Raw genomic sequence first — 21,510 nt, forward strand, 5'->3', positions numbered from 1 at the left:
TACCAGTCCAGTGCACTAGACAACACTGCCTCTCCAACAATCAATAGGTGGCTTGATTTTCTTATGTGCAGAGCACCCCCAATTCCTAGTGGGAGATTATGTATGTGGAACATTTGCAGGATTGGACCCAAAGTTTGTAAAGGATTTTCAAGATAATAAAGTAAATTAAAATGTCTAAAACTAGTAATAGAATGAGTTATTAGAGTGTTTGCTTACTTAAAATTCTGTTCCAATCATCTAGTCTCAATAATAGCCAATATTTTGTTGTCTTAAAAAAAACCCTTAATATGACTGGTATAATTTCACAATGCGTATGACCAGTATAACCCTGGAATTTGCTGCACTGTTTGTGCATTAGACTTTGGATTTCTCTTTCAAATTAAAGCTCTTTGTTATCTTTTCCACAGACAAAGTCCACAGTATCTAACAACTACAGCAGCAAAATGCTTTCATGAATCACATGTAAATTTTAGTTACCAATAATATCTTCCTTTACTGCAGTCATAGAAAATGACTATTTGCCACAGTTATATTAATGGTTACAAAAACAGGCTTTATCAACATACAAACAGCAGTTTCCTGAGCTGACTAAAATGCCCTCATATAAAAAAAAAATTAGGGTCAGTCTGGTGTCCTAATAATAGTGCACTATATTTGTACTGTCCTGTTAGGGATTCAGGACTGATTGCTGATCATAGGGCATTGTACCCTATGTTGGCTGGGAGAACTGCAGAGATCGTTAATTATTTGTATTGCAGTAGAGGCTCCAGAGGAGGCTGAGGGTCTCTGTACAAGCTGCTTTTCAAACATATAGTAGAAGTCAACAATTTGTGCGTCTTCACAGTTTAAACAGAGGGAAAAGACAAAGGATGAGAGGAGGAACATAGGTAAAGAGAGGAAAACTGCCTTCCCCAAGGTCATGAGCAGGTCTGTGGTAGAGTCAGGAGTAGAACACAATCTCAGCCTAGGGCCCTATCCAGTGGACTAGGCTGCCTTCCTTCTCAGGGACAAAGGATCCAATCTCTAGAATGGAAGGGGTTTTCTGCATTCCATTTCTCTCAACAGTGATCTTTCTTCTTGATGTAAGTGAAGAAACAATACATCACCCTACAGCCTCCGTAGAGTTTTTGTTGGCCAAAAAAAACTGGACACAGCGGGAGCTTTGAAGATGTGGAGAAGCAACTATGCCAAAGAAAAAAGGGACATTTTCACGACTCTGCCAGAGAGAGAAAGGGGGAAAAAATTCAGTCTTGTAGGGTTGTCTAGAAAAAATGCAGCTATGATTGCTACTATTGGCTTGAGCATTTTCTTGAAAACTATAATTTCACACAAAAAATGTGGTTGATATTAGAGATGGATACTCTCCTCTCTATGAATCAGAATTGTTACTGATAAAAAGCCATATGATGGCATTTAGGAACTTTCCCACATTAAGGCTTACATACACATGCATGTCTCCTAGAATAGTCAAGTATAATTCCTTCCCAAGTTCCCCAGTGCATCAGGCCCATTCTATGGGCTGATGTGGAGAGGAAAGGGCTCATAATTAGAAATGATTTTTTGGTTTGCCAGAAGTTCCAAAAACATTGAAAAAAAATATTTGGGTCGACCCAAAGTGAAACTTTTGGCCAACTGAAAAGTACAAGAGGGTTATGATAGAGGTGCTACTGGAAGGACGGGGATGGAAGCCAGTCTACTGAAAGAATAAACACACGTGGACATGTGCACACACCAACCTTTCAAACTGCATCTGTCTTTTTTATCCCTCTGTTCCCTCCATAATGCTTTTCAAATTCTCATGAAAGTTATCAGATGCACGATTATTACAAAACAAAAGCTAAAGTATGGGTCTTCAGTACAAGTCCCAGTAACGCAATCCAAGATAGGATTTCATTTCACCATACAAAAGAAAGCTTTTGGGAGAGCAAAAGAAAAAAAGAAAACACCTAGCATATGCAAGAAAAGAAGAGAATTATTTCATCCTTACATTAACAAAATACTTTCATATGTTCAATATTGCCTCCATTGTAATGGTGGGGATGGGTGGAGATTTATGCTATTGGAGTGGATTATACATTTCGGGTGGAATAGAGGGTTGCTTTGTGAGAGGTAGTAGGGTTGTATTATGCAGTGGTCGCTTATGTTTTGCATGCTGATCCTGATTAGAGCTGATGGAAAAAGGAGAATCCCTTTTTGTCAAATAATGTGCAGTTTTGAATTTTTTTTTAAAAAGTCCCAAAGTGGGACAAAATATCAAAAAAACATTTTTTTTCACACTAACGGTTTTAAAGAAAAAATCTTTTTTATGAGACCTGAAATGCATTTTTTTTAACTTTCTGTCTTCCAGTCTGGGATACTGTATTTCACTTAACCTGATTAGACAATTAGTTCAATAGGAAGCAGCATTTGATACATTGTGCAGTGGCCAGTTTGCACAATGATACAAATCAAAGAAAGCATATTTCACCAGTATGCCACAAACTGCACTGAACCCCCATTCTGTGTTTGAACCTTGAATTGGATCTGATCCTGATCTATAAAGCTCATTGTAGAATAGGGTTATAGTTCCTTCTGCGACTTACCCCAATGGCTGGGGTTGTCTGGCACCCTGTGATTGAGAGAGCAAATAAACTCAAAAGAGATACAAGGTAAAGGCTTCTCAGCATCAGCCAGACCTCAACTCCGGATCACCTTCCCTAAGGAAATCACCATCTTCAAGCTGTATACTCCAAGATTCGCCTTTTCACCAAAGCATTCCCCAAATACCCAAATCTGATGAACCAGGTAAATATGTGTTCAAAGTTTCTCATTACAATTTAACCCAACGTACATCAGAGAGATATTCATCCTGCCGGACAGGTGTTTATTTTCTACAATTTTTATTTAACTCCTAGATGCCACAGTACAAGCTTATAGGGATGCAGATCAGTTGACATTTGGGAATCTGTACTGTACACACAGCATAAATGGAGACCTGGTTCTTACATCTGAACTGGGTCATGAAGTGGTGGGTGGAAGTAAAGCGCCAATTTCCTTCAACAAGGAGTTATATTTGCTCCTGTGGGGAGAGGCCTTATTTTATTTATTCACCTCAGCACCTGATGGAACCAGTCGGGTTCTACATATCTCTGTGGAAGACTATTTTTCACCTGGTGGGCCACTTGATCCACAGACTGTCTGGATGCTATAATGTCTTCTATTTTTTACTGAAACAGTTGTCCTTAAATGCCCCCTTCCTCTGCATTATCCTTACAGCTCACCTTGGTTTACAGATGACTTTTGACAGATTGAGCAGGAAAAGAGAAATCTAAAGAGACTGAGGAAGAAATTCTCTTCAGAGTTTGACTGATTGAGAAAAAGCATTTTTATAATTTTACTACTTGTTTTTGTTGCAGAGAAAGAACTAAATCCCTGCCACCCACAAAGTTCTAACCAATAGGTACTGTTGCCAGATGATAAATAGAGTTGTAGCTAACAAGACCCAGTAGTACCATCTGCCCTGATGGCTTTGTCATACTGGAGTGCCCTTTGCTTAATGCAAAAAGGAATTATAAAACACTGTTCCATTAATCCCAGATAACGTGGGCAATCATTTTCCCATTGTTTAGTCAAGACTGGTGCTTTGCTAAAAGATAGCTGACTGAAGCTCAACCTAAATGAGACAGATAATGAGGGAAAAACAAGGAAGGAAATGGCAGAGGTGATATCACCTCTTTCATGGATGGAGTATGCCCACACATTTTCTTATTCAGAATCTAGAGACTCTTCAGGATGTCCTGAAAGAAGATGCGGCCCAATGAGTGTTTTTCTCCATCTGCACTTGGCAAGGAGTTAATGATTTACTTTACTTTATTATTTGGCCTCACTGCATTTATCAATGAATTTTTCACCCCCAGAAAGAATCACTGAAATCTAGAGTCTATAGTATTGAAGTCTACTCAGAAACATCACTTAGTCCCTAACATTATTGTCCTTTTATAGTACTTAGCAGTGCTTTGCACGAGTCACTTTATACCCAAGATTCACAGGCTTTTAACTCTTAATCTGTGTCCAACTCAGTGTACTGGTAGTATAAAACTCTTTGTGGCACAGGTCTTCTGTATCTCGGAGACAGCCTCATCATTGCGGCCACCGCTCGAGATTAGCTGAGATGCTCCATTTCAGAGCTGAAGTCAGAGTATTTTCAGAGGACAGTCCTCAGATCTGGGATTTGCTTCCCCCTTTATCAATAAACTAATGCTGTGTAGGACTTTCAGATCATGCATGAAGGCCTATCTGTTTACCAAGGCTTTTTTTCTGAAGGATGGACTTAAGGGTCTTATTTATTTATTTAGAGGAAATTGTGTTGTTTTTAGTTTTATTTTATTTTTGCATGTGAAGGAATTATTTTGGTGGCATCAGCTAACCCGGGATTAGTCAGATGTATTATGTGCAGTTTTGATTGCTCTATGCATGTGGTCATTAAATATATTTTATAAATAGAAAACAAAAACAAAAACTAAATGTGTAGCTCAGCCATATGAACTAAATTGTCTCATTTCAAATGATGGATGCTTTGTTTTATTCCTATTCAGGCACTTCTGTTATCCAAGTGACAGCTAAAGATGCTGATGATTCCAACTATGGAAACAGTGCCAAAGTAGTATATAGCATCCTCCAGGGACAACCATATTTCTCAGTGGACCCAGAGACAGGTCAGCAACCTTTTCTGTCTTACCTGTCATAATTACAGAAATACAGACCGGGATCAAGATCCTTCTTACTCAAGTATTTATACCCAGGTTTATAAAAATGCAAATTAAATTGTTCAAGTACCACTAATATTTCCCCAAAACTCAGAATGAACATAGACTATCTATTTGGTTTTAAGCAGAAGACCCCCCTTGATTTCTGCTTGAAAACTGATGGTGTGATATGGCCCAATATTATTAAGTCAGTGAACCTGCACCATCATAAAAGTTTTATTTTCTTAAAGTAATAGGAATAGGGAGGTTAGTTTACACCTGTATTTGGAATGGGTGAGATCACTACTGAAATACTGTGTCCAGTTCTGGGATCCATGCTCCCATAAGGACGTTGATAAATTGAAGAGGGTTTAGAGAAGAGGCCCACGCATGATTAAAAGATTGGAAAACATGACATAGTGAAAGACTCAAGGAGCTCAATCTATTTAGCTTAACTGAGAGAAGGTTAAGGGTTGACTTGATCACAGGCTATACTTAGCTACGTTGGGTCAGAAATATAACAACTGAGTGCTCTTCAGTCTAACAGAAAAAGGTATAATAGGATCCAGTGGCTGGAAGTTGAAGCTAAAGGAGTTCAGACTGGGAATATGGAAAAACAAAACTAATAGTGAGGGTAATTAACTACCCGATCAATTTATCAAGAGTTGTGGTGGATTTCTCCCTCAATGAAAATCTTTAACTCAAGATTAGATGTTTTTCTGGAAGTTATGCTCCAGTTCAGCCACAACTATTGGACTTGAAACACTAATACATATACCGAAATCCAATGATCTGTCTTATGCAGAAGGTCAAACCAGATGACCCCAATGGTCCCTTCAGATGTTAAAATCTATGAATCTATTGAAATTTGAAATAGTCAATCCAGGGTAACACAGAATTCTGCCCCGTTAATGAAAAAGTACACAAAGATAGAGACCTTTCTAAGACTGAAGCTAATAACCTTATCAAAATAATAGCCAGGGAAACTAGCAGAAAAGCTTTCATTAATGTGACAAACCTAACTTTTTTTTTTTTGTCATCAAAAGGGTAATTCAAGAGATTTAGCATAGCCCAAACTCTGAATCATTGCACTCCTATATTTCTCTCTTTTCTTGCAATCACATTAAATCAGTCATGGATTAAAAGTCTTATTTCAATACACCTTCAGTTTTATTTGTTTGCATTGTATTAACATCTATACAGTGTATGTTACATAAATCCATTTTAAAACTCAGGGATTTAAGTGTTTTTTCTCCCCTTTTATTCTTTTCTCCAAGGAATAATCAAAACTGCTTTACCAGACATGAGCAGAGAAAACAGGGAGCAGTACCAAGTGGTCATCCAAGCGAAGGACATGGGAGGCCAGATGGGAGGATTATCAGGGACCACTATGGTGAACATCACACTGACTGATGTCAATGACAATCCACCTCGATTCCCCCAGAGTATGGAGCCTTTAATTGTTCTGCTGTGTTTCAAAAAGCTTCTTTTAAATTCTTTAACCATCACCATCTGGGATACTTTTTTTCACATCTATGGATGCACTACTGCATCTGTTTATGATGCAGCTTTATCTAAGCACATGGGAGTCCACTTAAAAAAAAAAAAAAAAAGACAAATTATTCCCTAGCAGAATAAATTTACTTCCAAAACCCTTAAAATAATGTCATTAGTAGTAGTGTCATGGTAATTGCAGTGTTATATTTGAAACACTTTATAGTTACAGCAAATACATTTTAAAACATAGGGTCATCTTTTTCAGAAGAGCTCAGTATTTAACCCACTTGGTCACTTAAATAAGTGGCCAGGTTTTTCAAGGGTCAGACCCTCGTACTGGGCACTACTGGGTGGTTAAAACCTTTTGAAAATCTGGCCACTTCATTAGGTGCCTAAAATCTGGCCATCATTGCAGATGCTGATTATTTTTGATAATCTGGCCCATATTTTACTTTTTTTTTTTTTTTTTTTTTTTTTTTTTTTAAAGAAAACCTTTTTAGGCTGCAAAACTGGCAACCAAGGCTGGATGGTATAGAGGATCTGTAATGTGATGTGGACCCTAGACCACTGGTTTAAATGTGATCCCAAACTGATTAGCAATAAAAAGTTGTTAAAAGCAGTGTGTGCAGCCTGTTTGATAGGCTTTATGAAAGGAAATCACAGTTTCAGTTCAGTATCTGCTGAGAAAATATCCACATTATAAAATTACTACTGCCTTTGGCTTTTATTGTGTTCCTCTCATCACACAGACCAAAGACTGAACAAACATCAAGGCTAATTTAGAGACCACCGTTCTGGATATATGGAAACTTGGAAGGCACTCAGATATTGTGGTGATGAGTACAGTCAGAATAACTAGTCACCTAGTCTAGAACTGATTATCTTGGGAGTTTGCTTACCAAATGAGTTCTGATAAAAAATCAATAGCAAGATAGGCCCATGATATCAGACTAGAGATATTGAACCCAAAGGTGGAGTGTAACTCTTTTCATTTCATTACAGGCTCGACCATAGAGTTGCAATGTAAAGATACAGGCTACATAATAGTAAATATCTGTAAAGTAACTTTGACATCTGAAACCCCTGAGCCTTTGTCCCTGCTGGTGGTCTTCCTTCAAGGTTAGTTAGGGCCCAATCCAGAGTCCAAGTAAATCAGTGGGAGTCTTTATGCTGACTTCAGTGAGCTTGGATCAGGCCCTTAATTAGAGTAAAAGTTACACCAGTGCACAGGCCACACAAAGGTCCTAGGCAGTGCAATATTTAAACCTCATTGAAGCACATAACATCATATAGAAGGTCTTGTCTGGGCTGGACACATTGGGGTGATTTTTCACATTTCTAATGACCATTCCCCCTTCTTGCCTTGCTTCCCAGGATGCTGGTTTCCTGCTCCTCTGGAGAAGCAAGACATGAATGGAAAATCTGCAGGTTTTGATTCCTCCTCACATAGTCATGGACTGGAGCACATCTCCATAGGACACAGATTCTGGAAGTCTGCTCCTCCTGCACAAAATTACCTCCTTTTCTTCCCTTTATGTGAGGCTATAGGATATGGGGAAATTAGGCCCAAAGGGGAGGCAGAAATTGCATGTGAAAGAGACAGTAATGAACTCCAAAATATTGAGGAATAATTTGATTTATTAGTGAGGCCAGAAGGAAGGGAAATTGACAGACTGTAGTGGGAAGTCTCTGTGACTTGGACTAAGTAAGAAAGGTAGAGTGGCATCCACCTAATGAATAGACTTGAGCCATGCACTGCATTAATGACAGAAAGATTTACAGAATTGTACAAGATGATCATGAAAAGCAGACACTTCTTGAACTGAATTGTACCCTAAACAAAGCTGGCCAGCTCGTATGCCAATCACATGCAGGTCACTGACATCATCTCAATTACGACTGCTTTCAGAATCAAAATCATTCAAAGGAAGTGTTTCCCTTGATAAGTCTGGACTTCCCATGTCAGGAAAAAATTGAAGTGTCATGACTAAGTTTGTGCTGATAGGATTTCTGGCTCAATTGCCAGAATGAAAAGTTTAGATGAGCTGCACACTGAAAAGGTCAGCCTTTTCAAGGCTGGTTGTCATAAGGTCTAACTTCCAAACAGTTTTCAGTCTGTTGCAAGGGAGTAACATGAATTTTGCTGCCTGACTGGTTTGCAGCCCACCACTAATTTGTCATTATAGGCTTGAATTTCAACAGCAAATACAATAGACCATCATAATGTATCATCCATTTTTCACAAATCTCTAAAGATTTGTCACAAATCTCTAAAGGCATGACTACACAACATATCCTACCTGGGTGCCAGTTTATAATTTCTACAAGTGGCATGATGCTAGTTACTAACTGAGCTGTGCAAATGATGGATAACAAATCAACAAATTGGCATTGCAAATTTTTCACACCTACTTGTTACTAGTAAGCATTTGCCAACACTGTTTTAGAACTATTTTAACTCTATACATTGCTAATTGAAATTAAAGTTATATTTCCTGATTGGGATTGGTCAAGAGACTCATGTGATATTATTCCTGTTCTGAAGGAGCATAATTTCATAGTTAGGTTTTTGGTGCACATGCTGGGGAAAGATAAATTTTAAATTTACTTTCCATACTCAGATGTGCCAGATTAAAATTCCTTTGTCATTAGCATCTATGCTAGTAAAACCTGATTCCACAAGCATTAACAGCAATCGGTTATGAAAAAGGTATGAAATCAAATGTGTCCAAAGTGAATTAATTAAAAAATCTGAACACATTTGTACAAATTTTGTACAGTTCAAGCAGTTAGCAGGAATATTACATATTACACATCTCAAGTGTTTTTTTCAATATATCTGTGTTACCATGAAAAACTTAGTAATATATCTCACATAAAACACACTTAAAATTGTTCAAGGAATTTCAAAATACAAAATCTTGTCTATTGTATTTTAGTGTCTTCCCAAGATCCATTATTTTTCAAAAACTGTGGAGCATAGAGAAAAAATAATTGTAGATATTATTGAAAACATCTGTAGAAGATAGACAAAATAAATAAAGCCATTAACTACTCAGGGTCATAATCACTGCTGTATTATTGTGCTTCTATCTATGTTCCTTTCATCTGAACTACAAAAGAAAAAGCATATAAAGAATACAGTACTAAATGCCTTTGAAGTGTTACAATTTCATTAAAAAATAACCTTTTCATTGACAGTCAAGTCTTTTTTTAAAGTTTACTCCTGATGACTAACAACACTTTTCATAAAATGTTTCAACTTTCAAGGCAACTTTAAAAAAATCCAGGGAAAACAAAAGGCATATTATTATTTAGAGAGATGGAAGACCAAAAAAAAAGTTTGATTTAACTTTTCCAGGTACTTACCAATTCAGCTCTCCTGAGTCCGCACCACTTGGGACTCCTCTCGGCAGAATAAAAGCCAATGACCTCGATGTGGGTGAAAATGCTGAGATTGAGTATAGCATCTCCAACGGGGATGGATCAGATATGTTTGATATCATCACTGACAAGAACACACAGGAAGGGATTGTAACCATCAAAAAGGTTTATTTTTTCTCCCTCTCTTTTATTACACTTAGCACTCCAGGTGGGTTTTATCTTCCCCCCCAGGGGGAGGGCAAAGGAAAGTCTCACATGGGGGTCACCTGCCGAGAAGCTACTGTATTAGTTTTGTTGTCCTCTTTCTTCATTAGGTATTGTTATTCCCAAGGCTTGGGGGAATTTTCTTGGCATGTCACTTCACATAAAGCAATATTCTCAATGACTGCTATCAAAAACACATTCTCACAAATAATAGTTTTGAAGTAGAGCCATGAAAACCTGTAGGTGTTGATCATCTGAACTCTGCAGGATGGCTCACAAGGATTTGAGGTGAACAAAATGTAGGTTTGCCTCGAGGTCTGAGTTTGATGAACTCACACCTATAAAGAGAACTAACCCCCAATAGATAGCCTATCCTTCTGCAGCCTTCATGTCCCTTCACTAGGGAGTATCTTATCTAGAGCTGCAAGAAGGGTTCAACTCACACCTCCAACCTATTTAAAATATGCCCTGTTTTCAATCCTACCTTGACTGTTACATGACATATCAATAGGTGCCCTTGGATAAAAGGAATATACAGAATTTGAATTCATAGATGATCTGTGGTTCTTTAGTAACTTGAATTGGCCAGCTAAGCTTATTGAAATATATTTTGATATTATCTGAATACCCATTTTAGGCTATTGTTACACTGTTTTGAGTTTGTCCTTGTGCAGTTGAGACAGATCATATGGGACAGCTCCTGATAGTTTCCATTACAGCCATTAGCCTCTATTCCTTTTCTCCTGAACATGTGAACCCTACAAATATGAATAGAAGTGTTAAACTCAAACCCTGCATGTAGGTACATAATTAGATATGAACATAAATCAAAAGCCATTTGAGGTTCACGGGCTGAGAACCTACACAAACTGGTTCTGATTTAAAAAAATTGGCAATCTCATTTTGAAAATAAAATCAGTTGAAAAAAGGGGGAAAATAATTTTTTTTCTTTTATTTATACAAATGCAAAATAGGGCTTTATGAATGTTGCATGGGCTATCTTAATTGTAGCACTTTCTAATTTTTGAGTGCTTGATTTTGCAATCTTAATTTATTCTAATTTTTTTTTTTTTTTTTTGGTATACAACATAAATATGTGATTCAAAGTTAAAACTGGAGTTAAAGCAACACATTCTCATTTTACTTTGCTGCAATAATATGCCCAATACCATGGTCAAGATCTACAAAAAACTCAGACCCACAGAGTTCATTTTATTCCACTTTTGATTTACCAAGCACTAGATTATAAATATATATAAAGATATAAATACAGTTTTATAAATCATATTTATGGTGGATATTTGCATACAAAATGTATAACATTATATACATCTTTGTAAGAGATTAAATACAGTGTAAAATATAAATGCTAACCACTGTGATATTTATGCAAATATTGATGGCACATTAGTTATTCTCATAGCTAAACCAATCTAATGTTTGGCAAACAAAACCTTTTAAGAAAACCCACAACACTTACACTAAAACTTTTTCTTCTTTCAAGTTTCATCTGGCATTTAATATACTAGAATACCATTAAAAAAGGTTTTCCCGTTGTATTCCTAACACTGGCCAAAACAAGCAAATTCAAAAGTAAACTCACGAGAAAGCTCTAGCTCTAATATTCGAGATCAATTGTTCCAAAAAAAAAAGAATTCTAATATGTAATATGTAAATTTAGGCTGAACATCTAAGTCTTTGGAAGCTTATCCCAAATGATGATACTTTTGAGATTTGCCCATCACAAATATTAATCACTTTTACAAAATTTCAATATGGAATATGTTCATTATTTTCTGTGCAGAGTATAGCAGATTTTAATTGCTCTAAAGATGATGGAAGGGAGAAAGTGATTTTATCAACTACCTAATCACTGTTACCAAGCTAGATTTTGCAGGATCATATGCACAGTAAGATGAAGGGTCCTCCGTCCCATACCCTAGTCATCTATAATTGGTGCTATACTACTGTGACTGATGACTTGTGTATGTGCATGTAGAAACCCTGCATGGTCTCTCAGATAGGATTAAGGCTATAAATGCTGGTCTCTGATAACACCTGCCCCTATTATTTTAGTGTTCTAAATTTGTTAACATTTCTTGTAAACTGACCCCACTTTTTTTTTATTTGCTCCCTAGCAGTTGGATTTTGAAAACAAGATGCTGTACTCATTAAGAGTGGAGGCAACCAACACTCATCCTGACCCACGTTTTTTCCATTTGGGGCCATTTAAGGACACAGCTCTAGTCAAAGTTTCTGTGGAAGACATAGACGAGCCTCCCGTGTTCAGCAGAAGCTCTTATTTAATAGAAGTAGATGAAGATGCCAAGGAGGGAACTATCATCGGGCAGGTGGTAGCTCAAGATCCAGATGCCACCAAGAATGCAATAAAGTAAATATCAGTCCCTGTGTGGTGTAAAATGCATTAGATCTAGATGCTCGTTTCTTCTTTCTCTCAGAAGGTAGTAAAGAAAATGGCATGTGGTCTGATCCTGAGCACTAAATAACAGCTTTAATTTTAAGTGAGCTGAGTAGCAGTTGAGTACATTGCACAATCAAGCCTATAGTGATCAAGTGGAAATAATCAAACAATCAAATATTGGTGGAGAACTGGTGACGACAACTAGAACGAATACATCACAATGTGTCTTTCCAAATGGAATAATATGAGGGCCAGATAAAAGGAAACATATAAGCCTGCTTACAACAAACACACATCGGTTTGCAGTACTTTCACTCATATCACTAGAAGGACAATGGGATTATACCTTATTTATCCCTATTGGCAAGTTTATATATAATGTTCAAGACTACTGGATGAATGTACATCCCTGTGGTTGAAGGCACTCAGCATTCTGCATCACAACTTGCAACAGGCCAAATGAATGAAACAATCTCTTAACAGTTTCCATGTTCTACTGCTTAAACATTTTATGATCAACATTTGTATAGCATATTACATAAGAAACTACTGAAAGCCATAACAGTTAGGAGGTAAACATTTGGTGCTGTGCTACTGCCATAACTCTTAGCGCATCTGCTATTATTGTCTAAACTGACATGCATGACACTGAACATTTGTACATTAGCACATAGCCCATGCAAGTGATTGTGAAACCCAACTGCTTCAGCTACATTTGTGATTGAAAGTAAGGTAACTCTGAATGACCTATTTTCGGAGAGTGTGTCGTTTTTAGGAAAATAATCTTGTTAAGCAAAAATACACTCTATTCAACTGGTTTGTGGTTAATGGTCACTAGGTCAGAAGATGCCTATAAATATAAGTTACTTTCCTTCAGAAAAGAGAAATAACCAAATACAATGCATTATCAATACTGGGTTATAGTCTTGCTGTATTTTCAGGCCTAAAAGCCAATCTAAAAGCCAAGACCTTCAAAATATTTTCTAGTGATTTTTCTGCCATCCTGAGACAAATCAAAGATGCCTGGGTCTTCAGAGTGTAGATGCTCAGCTGTTACTGAAATTCATCCCTGTGATGGTGTCTGAGGTTGAGCACCCAAAAAACTGAGGCAACCAAAATCACTAATCATTTGTGAAAATCTTAGAAAAGACAACTCAGTCTGAGTTAACTCGCTATCAGTCTAGCCTTAGTCAGATTTCTGGGCTAAAATGTATTTTTTAAAATGACTTCTACTGAATAGCTGCCTATACATGTGTGTTACCCTTCAGTCCTTTTTAAGACCAATGTCTTAAAAAATTTATCACAATATTTACAGTACTCTGAACGAGTTATTCACCTATAGTAAATAGAGAGAAACTTAGGTAATACAGCACTGCAAATATTAAGGTAGCCTTACCTAAGGTAAAAGTGGAAGCATTTAATGGTGGTTCATAAGCAAAACTGCAAACTGTAATAGAAGAGGGTGATACACAATTGTATTATGTCTTGACAGATATTCTGTGGATCGACACACTGACCTTGACAGAATATTCAACATCCACTCAGGAAATGGGTCTGTATTTATCTCAAAGCCACTTGATCGGGAAGAAACCCCCTGGCATAACATCACTGTTATAGCAACTGAAATCAGTGAGTTGGAGTTTGCTTATCTGAAGACAATGTTATAACAAAAATTCCATAACAAATTTCTGTTTTAAATGTTTTTACTAGAGTCGCCCTTGTCTGTCTTTAAAAATTACAACCAAGCATAGCATTTGATAGCTGCAAGCCAGAAAACTCAATTGGGTAACTTTTAACAAAAAGCTTATTGTTTCATGGTTTACTTACTTTTTCCACATATGGGAGAAAAACAAGAATTAAGTTCTCAGGGCCACTTCAGTAGAGCAGAGAACCCATAAAGCCAACATAACTGGCTTCCTGAGGATTTCCCTTGCATAAATTGGTACAGAACCAACACAGTGATTCTACATTGCTCCCTTAATCCCTAGGAGAGGGAAATTTCTAAGAAAATGAGAGCATAGTTGGAGCATTTCAGGAATCCTGGACTGTCAGAATGGTCCTTTGGGGCCATCGACAGATGTTAGATTGGCCTTTAGGCTGTTCTAACTCACACCAGGGATCAATCCAATCCCCAGTCACAACTGGAGACATGTAAATTTAGCATATTACCCTTCTCCCCAGTGAGAACAAAAAATCTGACCCTGTATCTTCTATAGGGGCAGACCACTGTCGATTAAATGATGGGCTGTTTAACATTACTTTTCTCCTCCTTACAACTTCCTCCTTCACTTTGGGAAGCAGTGAGATTGGCATTATATGGGCTATGCTGAGATATAAGGTACGCAGCCTATCTTTCAGAAGGACTCACACCATTTTTCCTTTAAGCAAGCTATTTTCTCCAAACACTAGCCTAACTGTCTATATTTGCTTTACATTATTCATCCCATTGGCTATAGTTTGGCCTAGGAGGTTACTTGCAGTGGCCCATTAATGACAAAGGCATCAGATACATTCTTCCTGACTTTGTAATTAGAAAGGGCTTTGAACTGACCCAGGATATTTATCTGTCTCACTGGAGTACCTTGAACATTACCCTGGGCAGCTTCATTTTAGGACACAGATCCCAGAAAATAATCCTGCACACATTCACTGCTGATTGGGATATATTCACAAACCAGACACCTCGGATAATTTAAAAGCTTGTTTTTAACTGCAAATCAATTTAGAATAGGATTGTTTTGCCTTACTATAACATTTTTCTTTTTAAAATAATGTATTGTGTTTCAAATGTAAATATGGTTCTTAACTATATTGAATTATATAGCAGTAGTAAATTGAACATAATTTTTTAAGATATGAGCTGAGATATGAGGGGGAAAAAGTAGATGATACATGATTGATAATTTCAGTTCTCTTACATAAACTGTAAATCTTTACAATCCTTATCACCATTAGATAAATTGTAAATTATTTTCTTGTTCCAGATAATCCTAAGCAAAGTAGCCAGATACCTGTCTTCATCAGGATTTTAGACATAAATGACCATGCACCAGAATTTGCCAAATATTATGAAACTTTTGTTTGTGAAAATGCAAAAGCAGGACAGGTAAATGGATATTTACTCTACTAGAAAATGTATGGCCTTGTCTTCTTCTGTTGTTTTTAGTTCATTTTTAGAGTTATTCACAATGTAGGCTAACATCTCTATGACAATCTTGATTTGCATGGATGAAAAATAATAAATCCTTCTACTGTAATTCCCACTCAGTTCAACAGACATTTCAGGTGGACAAGAAATGCAAGATTTGGCCTTAATATAAAAAATACAAAATCTTTTATTTTTAAATAATGATTCGATATTCTGCATCCCAAAACTTCTATAGAGGGAGTCATAGATAAGACACTAACATTTCATATTTTTATATTTCATATGTTTAGATAATTCCACTTGTTTGGATGCTTACTCAAGCATTGTATGATGTATTTATAACTTGAAATATGAAAAACACAATTTTGGAAACCTCATGTGCTTCTGGTCCTAGCCAGAATCAAGAAATTGAGATATGGAACAATAATTATAAAGATAAAATAGATAGGTTATAGGTCTTCTTTTTCAGACCTTGGTTAAAATTCAGCTTGGATTTGATTTGAGTTTGTGCAAAGGTGCAGGGTGGCTTTTGCTTTATACAAACAATTAGCACATCCTTCTGATCAACTAAAATGCAGGTTTTAATAAAAGATTTATAGAAAAACAACTTACTTAGAGAAAAGTTTCAGGAAGATCATGCAGCAAAACACACAAATCATGGATATGTTGAAATATTCTACTATTACAATCCTCTATTTTTATGGGTGTTTGCAGTGGTGTTGTAGCCATGTTGGTCCCAGGATATTAAAGAGACAATGTGGGTGAGGTATCTTTTATTAGATTAACTTCTATGTTGTGTGTAGTGGTAAGACGGTTAGAGGGCTAGAGATGTGAGTCCTTTGGGTATGATAATTTGTTTCTTGTATTTACTCAGGAAGTAGAGGTCGCTGCTAATTATTGCTTCTTTTTTTCCTCATGTTGTGGAGTTTCTGTTTCAGATGGCAAAATTCATTATCATTCACTGCTGTTTCCAGTGCTGTTGCAGTTGTGTTGCTCCCAAGATATTAGAGAGACAAGGTGAGTAAGGTAATATTTTTTTTATTGGACCGATGTCATCACATACTGCCACATACGGGAAAGAAAAGGAAAAAAAAAAAAAAAAAAAATCAGGAAACATACCTCGTGATCATTCAAGAAATCCAAAACAATTATCAAAATAGAAGTTGGTCCAATAAAAGATATTACCAAACCCACCTTGTCTCTCTATTTATCAAGGGGTCAGTTGGCATTTCAGTTTTAACTTCTTTGTTCACAGAGCTATGTCTCTCCTATAAACATTCCCTCTATGTGAAAATGTTGCACTGAAAGTATCTCAGTATGGAATGGATTTCTAAGGAATTGACAGTTAAGGGCCAGATTGTATCCAGAGGCAGAGGTGCACAATGGAATAAAAAGTAGATCCTTCTTGGGGAAGCTCTGCATGTGTAAATTTCCCCTTATAAACTAGGGAACTCCAGGAAGTACACGTGCAATGGAAGGTAGCAATTAAAACATGAAGCACCTCTGAATGCTATTTTGGAAATGGAAAGGAAAAAAAAGGGGGTGGGGAATGTGCAGCCAATAGCTCAACTAAGTCAAATCCTGTTCATTTTATTCACCCAATGTAACTAATTGTCTGAGCAAGTCTGTGAGTTGGAAGGCTAATACAATATACTTTGACTGGAATTGCCTGGGTTTGTATAAAGGGCCTTCACTACCAATACATTTATTTTTCATACACATCTTTTCATACTTGTGATGCACATAATACAGTCAAATATATACAGTGATAGCAATGCTCAATTAAATTTAAAAAATAATGAAATAAACACAAGATTCTAAGCCTAATGATGCACCTTTTCACAAAATAACATAGTGTTTATAATTAGGATACAGTATCTTCATCACTGTGAAATAAATGTTCATGTATGACTAAGGTTTGAGATCTGTGTAATGAATTTAGACATTTCACCAAATTACTCTGTATTGTACTCTAGTAGTTTTATTTTAGAATTTACAAATTACTTTTCAACAGAAATACTTTCAGATAATTCTGGCCAGCAAATCCGGATTGCTTTCATATGACCAGATTTCTGTTTGTGCAGCAAAACCTTTTTCATAGTATGAGACAGTGGACAAATAATTTTTAGAATCTCAGTTCAACAATTGATATAAAAGTGAGTTATGATAGAAAATATTGCAGCTTTGTCTAGTGTTAGAAAACCTAGATATTTTAATATGAGTCTCCACTTACCTCACACTCCCTAAAAATATAATATATTCAGTGTATTAGAAAGTACAAGTAAACTCATTTAATATCACTCAAAGAATCTTTAACTCTGCCCTTGCATCACCTGATTGACAACAGTCAGAAATACTGAGATAATGTGATTCTCAAGGAGCATGAAGGACTAAAGCAGTGTCACCCAAGATGTATCTATGTAGATAATTTTATCCCTTGTCTATACTTTTGTTTTATTAACTTTATTGTTTCTTCCATTTTATTTTTGGCCCTCAGATCTTACTGGATTATTTATAATTAAGTGCTCAAAGATTATACTTGGCTTTGGGTGACATTTGTGTGGCTTATAGTTAGTCAACATTCTTCCCATTACATCCCCACCAGATTTTGCTTTGCTATAAATGAGCAGAACAGATTTAGAGAAAACGTGTGCATTTCCAAACAAGTAGCTGTCAGAGGCCTATTTGTCTGGCATTTAGCTATTCAGATGCCCCTTACAAATAGCATGAACTCTGCAATTATATGATGCAGTTCCAGAAATTACTTTCCCCATATGGCAAATTCAGTACTAATGCTACAAACATTATCTGAATCAAATATGATTCCCCTAAGACCTGCCTCATACTCGTTACAGATGCAGGAGATGTGATATTTGCAGTTTTTTGTGACTGCAGGAGAGTAGGAGACTCAAGTCAAATTTTCAATCCTGAATATTTAAAGTTAGGCACCCAAATTCATATTTAGGCACTTATATAAAATTGGATTAATTGGGAGCTGCAAGTGCTCAGCAACTTTAAAAATCAAGCCACTTTTAATTAGACGTATGAATATAATTATGGATTTAAATGCACATATGTGAACATTTTGGCCACAGTATTTATATTCCAAATATTCTCCACACTTTATTGCCTATGTGTAATATACTGTATAGTGCTATTATTGTATGATAGCACATAATGAATAGTATATTATAATATATTGTACATTTCATACTATTCCACCTTATTTTAGACCTCACCTAAAGCTGCCAGCTTGTTAGAATCATAATTGCTCCCTCATGTGTCACACTAATGCATTTAACTCTGATGCTCACAGCATGAGAGCTAGACAGAAAAGATAAAATTAACTAAATACATTTAAGAGATTTTTTTTAATTGATCTTAGCTATTAATCACACCTCTTTCTAAATTTCATTCACATAAGGAAGCAGCCAGAAATATCAATTATTCCTTTCCATTGTCAGCTTACAATACCTGTGATAATTGTCAGCCAATATTAGAGGGTAGATTGTTGCATCTATGATGCAACCCTGTGTGTGTGAGTTGGAGGGGGGAATAGTAGAGGGAGCAGTACAGAGTTACACTACCCCAGGGGCAGCAGTAATGAGACAGTCCCTTAAGGAAGGGCATTATCCCTTGAAATGTCTATTCACATGCATTCATCTGCAAACTTGACACAATCAAACTGGGTCTGAATTGGGACTTGGAATGTTTATCTCATTACAAGAAGTAATTGTCACTGTTCACACATTCTCACCTCCTAATCAATGGTTGTGAATAGTCCTCAATTACTCTAACTAAATGGACTTTGCTTTGATCTACCTTCCCCATTGTTGTTACTTACTCTTGGATATGTACATATATACCTCCTTTGTGATTTCTATCCTTTACATATGACAAAGTGGGTTACAGTCTACGAAAGCTTATACCTGCTGAAATTAAATTTGTTAGGCTATGTCTACACTGCAGCACTAATTCGAATTAGCTTAATTTGAATGACAGAAAGCGATTTATAGAAAGCGCTGCAAACTGCCCACACTACAGTGTTTGTGCTGGTTTCTTGCGTCAACACTGGCCAGCCTTAATTCAAATTAGAAAGCAGTGCAATGTGGGAAGCTAGCCTCTCATTTAAAGCTATCCTCTCATTTAAAACGCATTTAAACGCATTTAAAACGCATTCACCACGGGGGAGGGCGGTGGGTGGTGAAATCTTTCAAACCCTTAAAGGAGACAAACTGCAAAGGGCTTGTTATGTGTGTGTGGGGGGGAGTGATCGCAACTTGGATTTTAAACCCATTCACTGCAAGAAATGAAGATTTAAATCTTCCCAGGGCTGCTTTGGGGGAGGGTACTGAAATGGGGCATCATGGGATACAGTCTGGAGGCCAATTAATTTGAATTATGTCCCATTGCGTCCACACTCACACTAATGCGAATTAACTGATGCACTTCAGGCGCTAATCCACTTGCAGAGGTGGTTTTATTAATTCGATTTTAAAGGTTCCTTAATTCAAATTAACAATGCGCAAGTGTAGACACGGGAGCAATTAATTCGAATTAAGGGACTTTAATTCAAATTAAGCCACCAATGTAGATCAGGCCCTAGTCTTTAAAGTGCTACAGGACTCTCTTTGTTTCTATTCACATAGAGATACCTCTTCTGCTTTATCCATTAGGATGGAACTGACTGTTTCCTGCGGTGTTCCACATCTGTTTCACAGGCTGGTATGTGGACTAAGGTGGGAACTGCAGAGTCCTGGCCCCAACTCATCCTTGTCCTCTACTGAGCATCACTTGCTCTGAGATGGAGCTCCAGAAGCACAAGGACTGCAATTGTGGAAGGCTCTTGCACAAGGGTCTCTCACAACCTTGTTCTAGGAGTTAATTAAGAGCTGTGCATGATCCTGATCTGAACTAGGGGCAGAGTCATGAAATTCTTTCCGTGGAAACTATGGAGTTTTACCTTAAAGGAGCATGAGTCAATGACTGTAAAGGTCAATTCTTGGATATCAGCTCATCTTCCTCCAGGCCCACCAACAGCAATTCCGGGTCCCAGGGCAGAACAGTCAATGGCCCTCCTAGAAACAGATGGCTGAGGTTCGAATGGGCTTCTGCTGGTAGTTTTTACTTATTAACTATGTGCCGTGAAGATTCCTGGGTATTTCCCCAGGGAGTTTACTGATAAAACCAGGAAGCTGAGCAGCAGATACCACCTATTCGGCCACCCAGGAACCTGCATTGTGCATAATAAATAAGCTCAGCTTAGGGGAGCGGCGGACAGGGTGAGCAGCAGGGGCCTCGGGGGAAGGGTGGGTGTGGAGGTATTTATCCTTCCATCCACCCAGGTCCTTTTAAATTGCTGGGCACCTGGACAATTGATCCCTTTGTCCCTCTTGTTGGAGGGCCTGCCTACCTTCCCTGTATTTGCGGAGAAGGATATGGTCATTCAACATTTTTGACAGATGAAAGGAAACATGATGAAGTCAGTCAATCAATGGTGCTTGGCAATAGTGTGGGAGAAGAGCCCAATGTAAGAGCAGCAGACCTTCCCACAGCGGCTGCAGATCCACTCACCAGATGGAGGTTGGAGCACTCTGCTTCCCAGCTTGCCTATGGACTCATCTTGGGCTCTCTGATGACTCTCTATGACTACACCAGCCATGACCCGACTTCTCCAGCCTGAGCGGTTGAAGGCCAGGCTCTCCCAGTTGTCAGTGGGAATGCTGAATTTCTTGAGATCCCCACTTGACCTCATCGCTGTATTGGAGCTTTGCCCTTCCTCTGCATCGTGAGTAGTTCTTCAATTGGCCATAAGTACAACCTTTGGCAGACAGACAATCTTGAGGCATGTGCTCCACATGTCCCAGCCAGTGAAGCCTGCGAGTGTCCAGCATAGTCTGCATAGACTGTAGGCCGGTTCTCTCAAGGATCTCGTTTTTGTGATCCCTTGGTCCCAAGTCACTCCAAGGATTTTTCTGAGATAGTAAAGGTGGAAGCTAATCAATCTTTGCTCCTGCTTGAAGTATGTGACCCAGCTTTCACAGATGTAAAGGAGGGTACCTAGGACACAAGCCTGATAAAAAAAGACACCTTTGTATTCAGGGTTAGCAGCTTGTTGTTCCAGACCATTA

The 21,510-nt window shown here is 37.5% G+C and overlaps 1 protein-coding gene and 1 long non-coding RNA gene across 2 annotated transcripts in view; one reads left to right on the top strand and one right to left on the bottom strand.

Moving 5' to 3' along the window:
* Window positions 1–21,510, bottom strand: part of LOC137166260 (uncharacterized) — a 201,586-nt gene that overhangs the window by 76,957 nt on the left and 103,119 nt on the right. The window lies entirely within an intron of this gene.
* Window positions 1–21,510, top strand: part of CDH9 (cadherin 9) — a 103,238-nt gene that overhangs the window by 68,756 nt on the left and 12,972 nt on the right. The window contains exons 4-9 of the mRNA XM_067567911.1: window positions 4,575–4,694; window positions 6,002–6,169; window positions 9,583–9,770; window positions 11,948–12,201; window positions 13,724–13,860; window positions 15,216–15,337. Of these exons, the coding sequence (XP_067424012.1) occupies window positions 4,575–4,694; window positions 6,002–6,169; window positions 9,583–9,770; window positions 11,948–12,201; window positions 13,724–13,860; window positions 15,216–15,337 (989 nt within the window). The remainder of the gene's footprint in view (window positions 1–4,574; window positions 4,695–6,001; window positions 6,170–9,582; window positions 9,771–11,947; window positions 12,202–13,723; window positions 13,861–15,215; window positions 15,338–21,510) is intronic.

Source organism: Emydura macquarii, unplaced genomic scaffold (genome assembly GCF_026122565.2).
Source record: "Emydura macquarii macquarii isolate MOO-44397 ecotype Brisbane River unplaced genomic scaffold, CSIRO-AGI_Emac_v2 contig_2825, whole genome shotgun sequence".
In the NCBI taxonomy this organism is placed as follows: domain Eukaryota; kingdom Metazoa; phylum Chordata; order Testudines; family Chelidae; genus Emydura; species Emydura macquarii.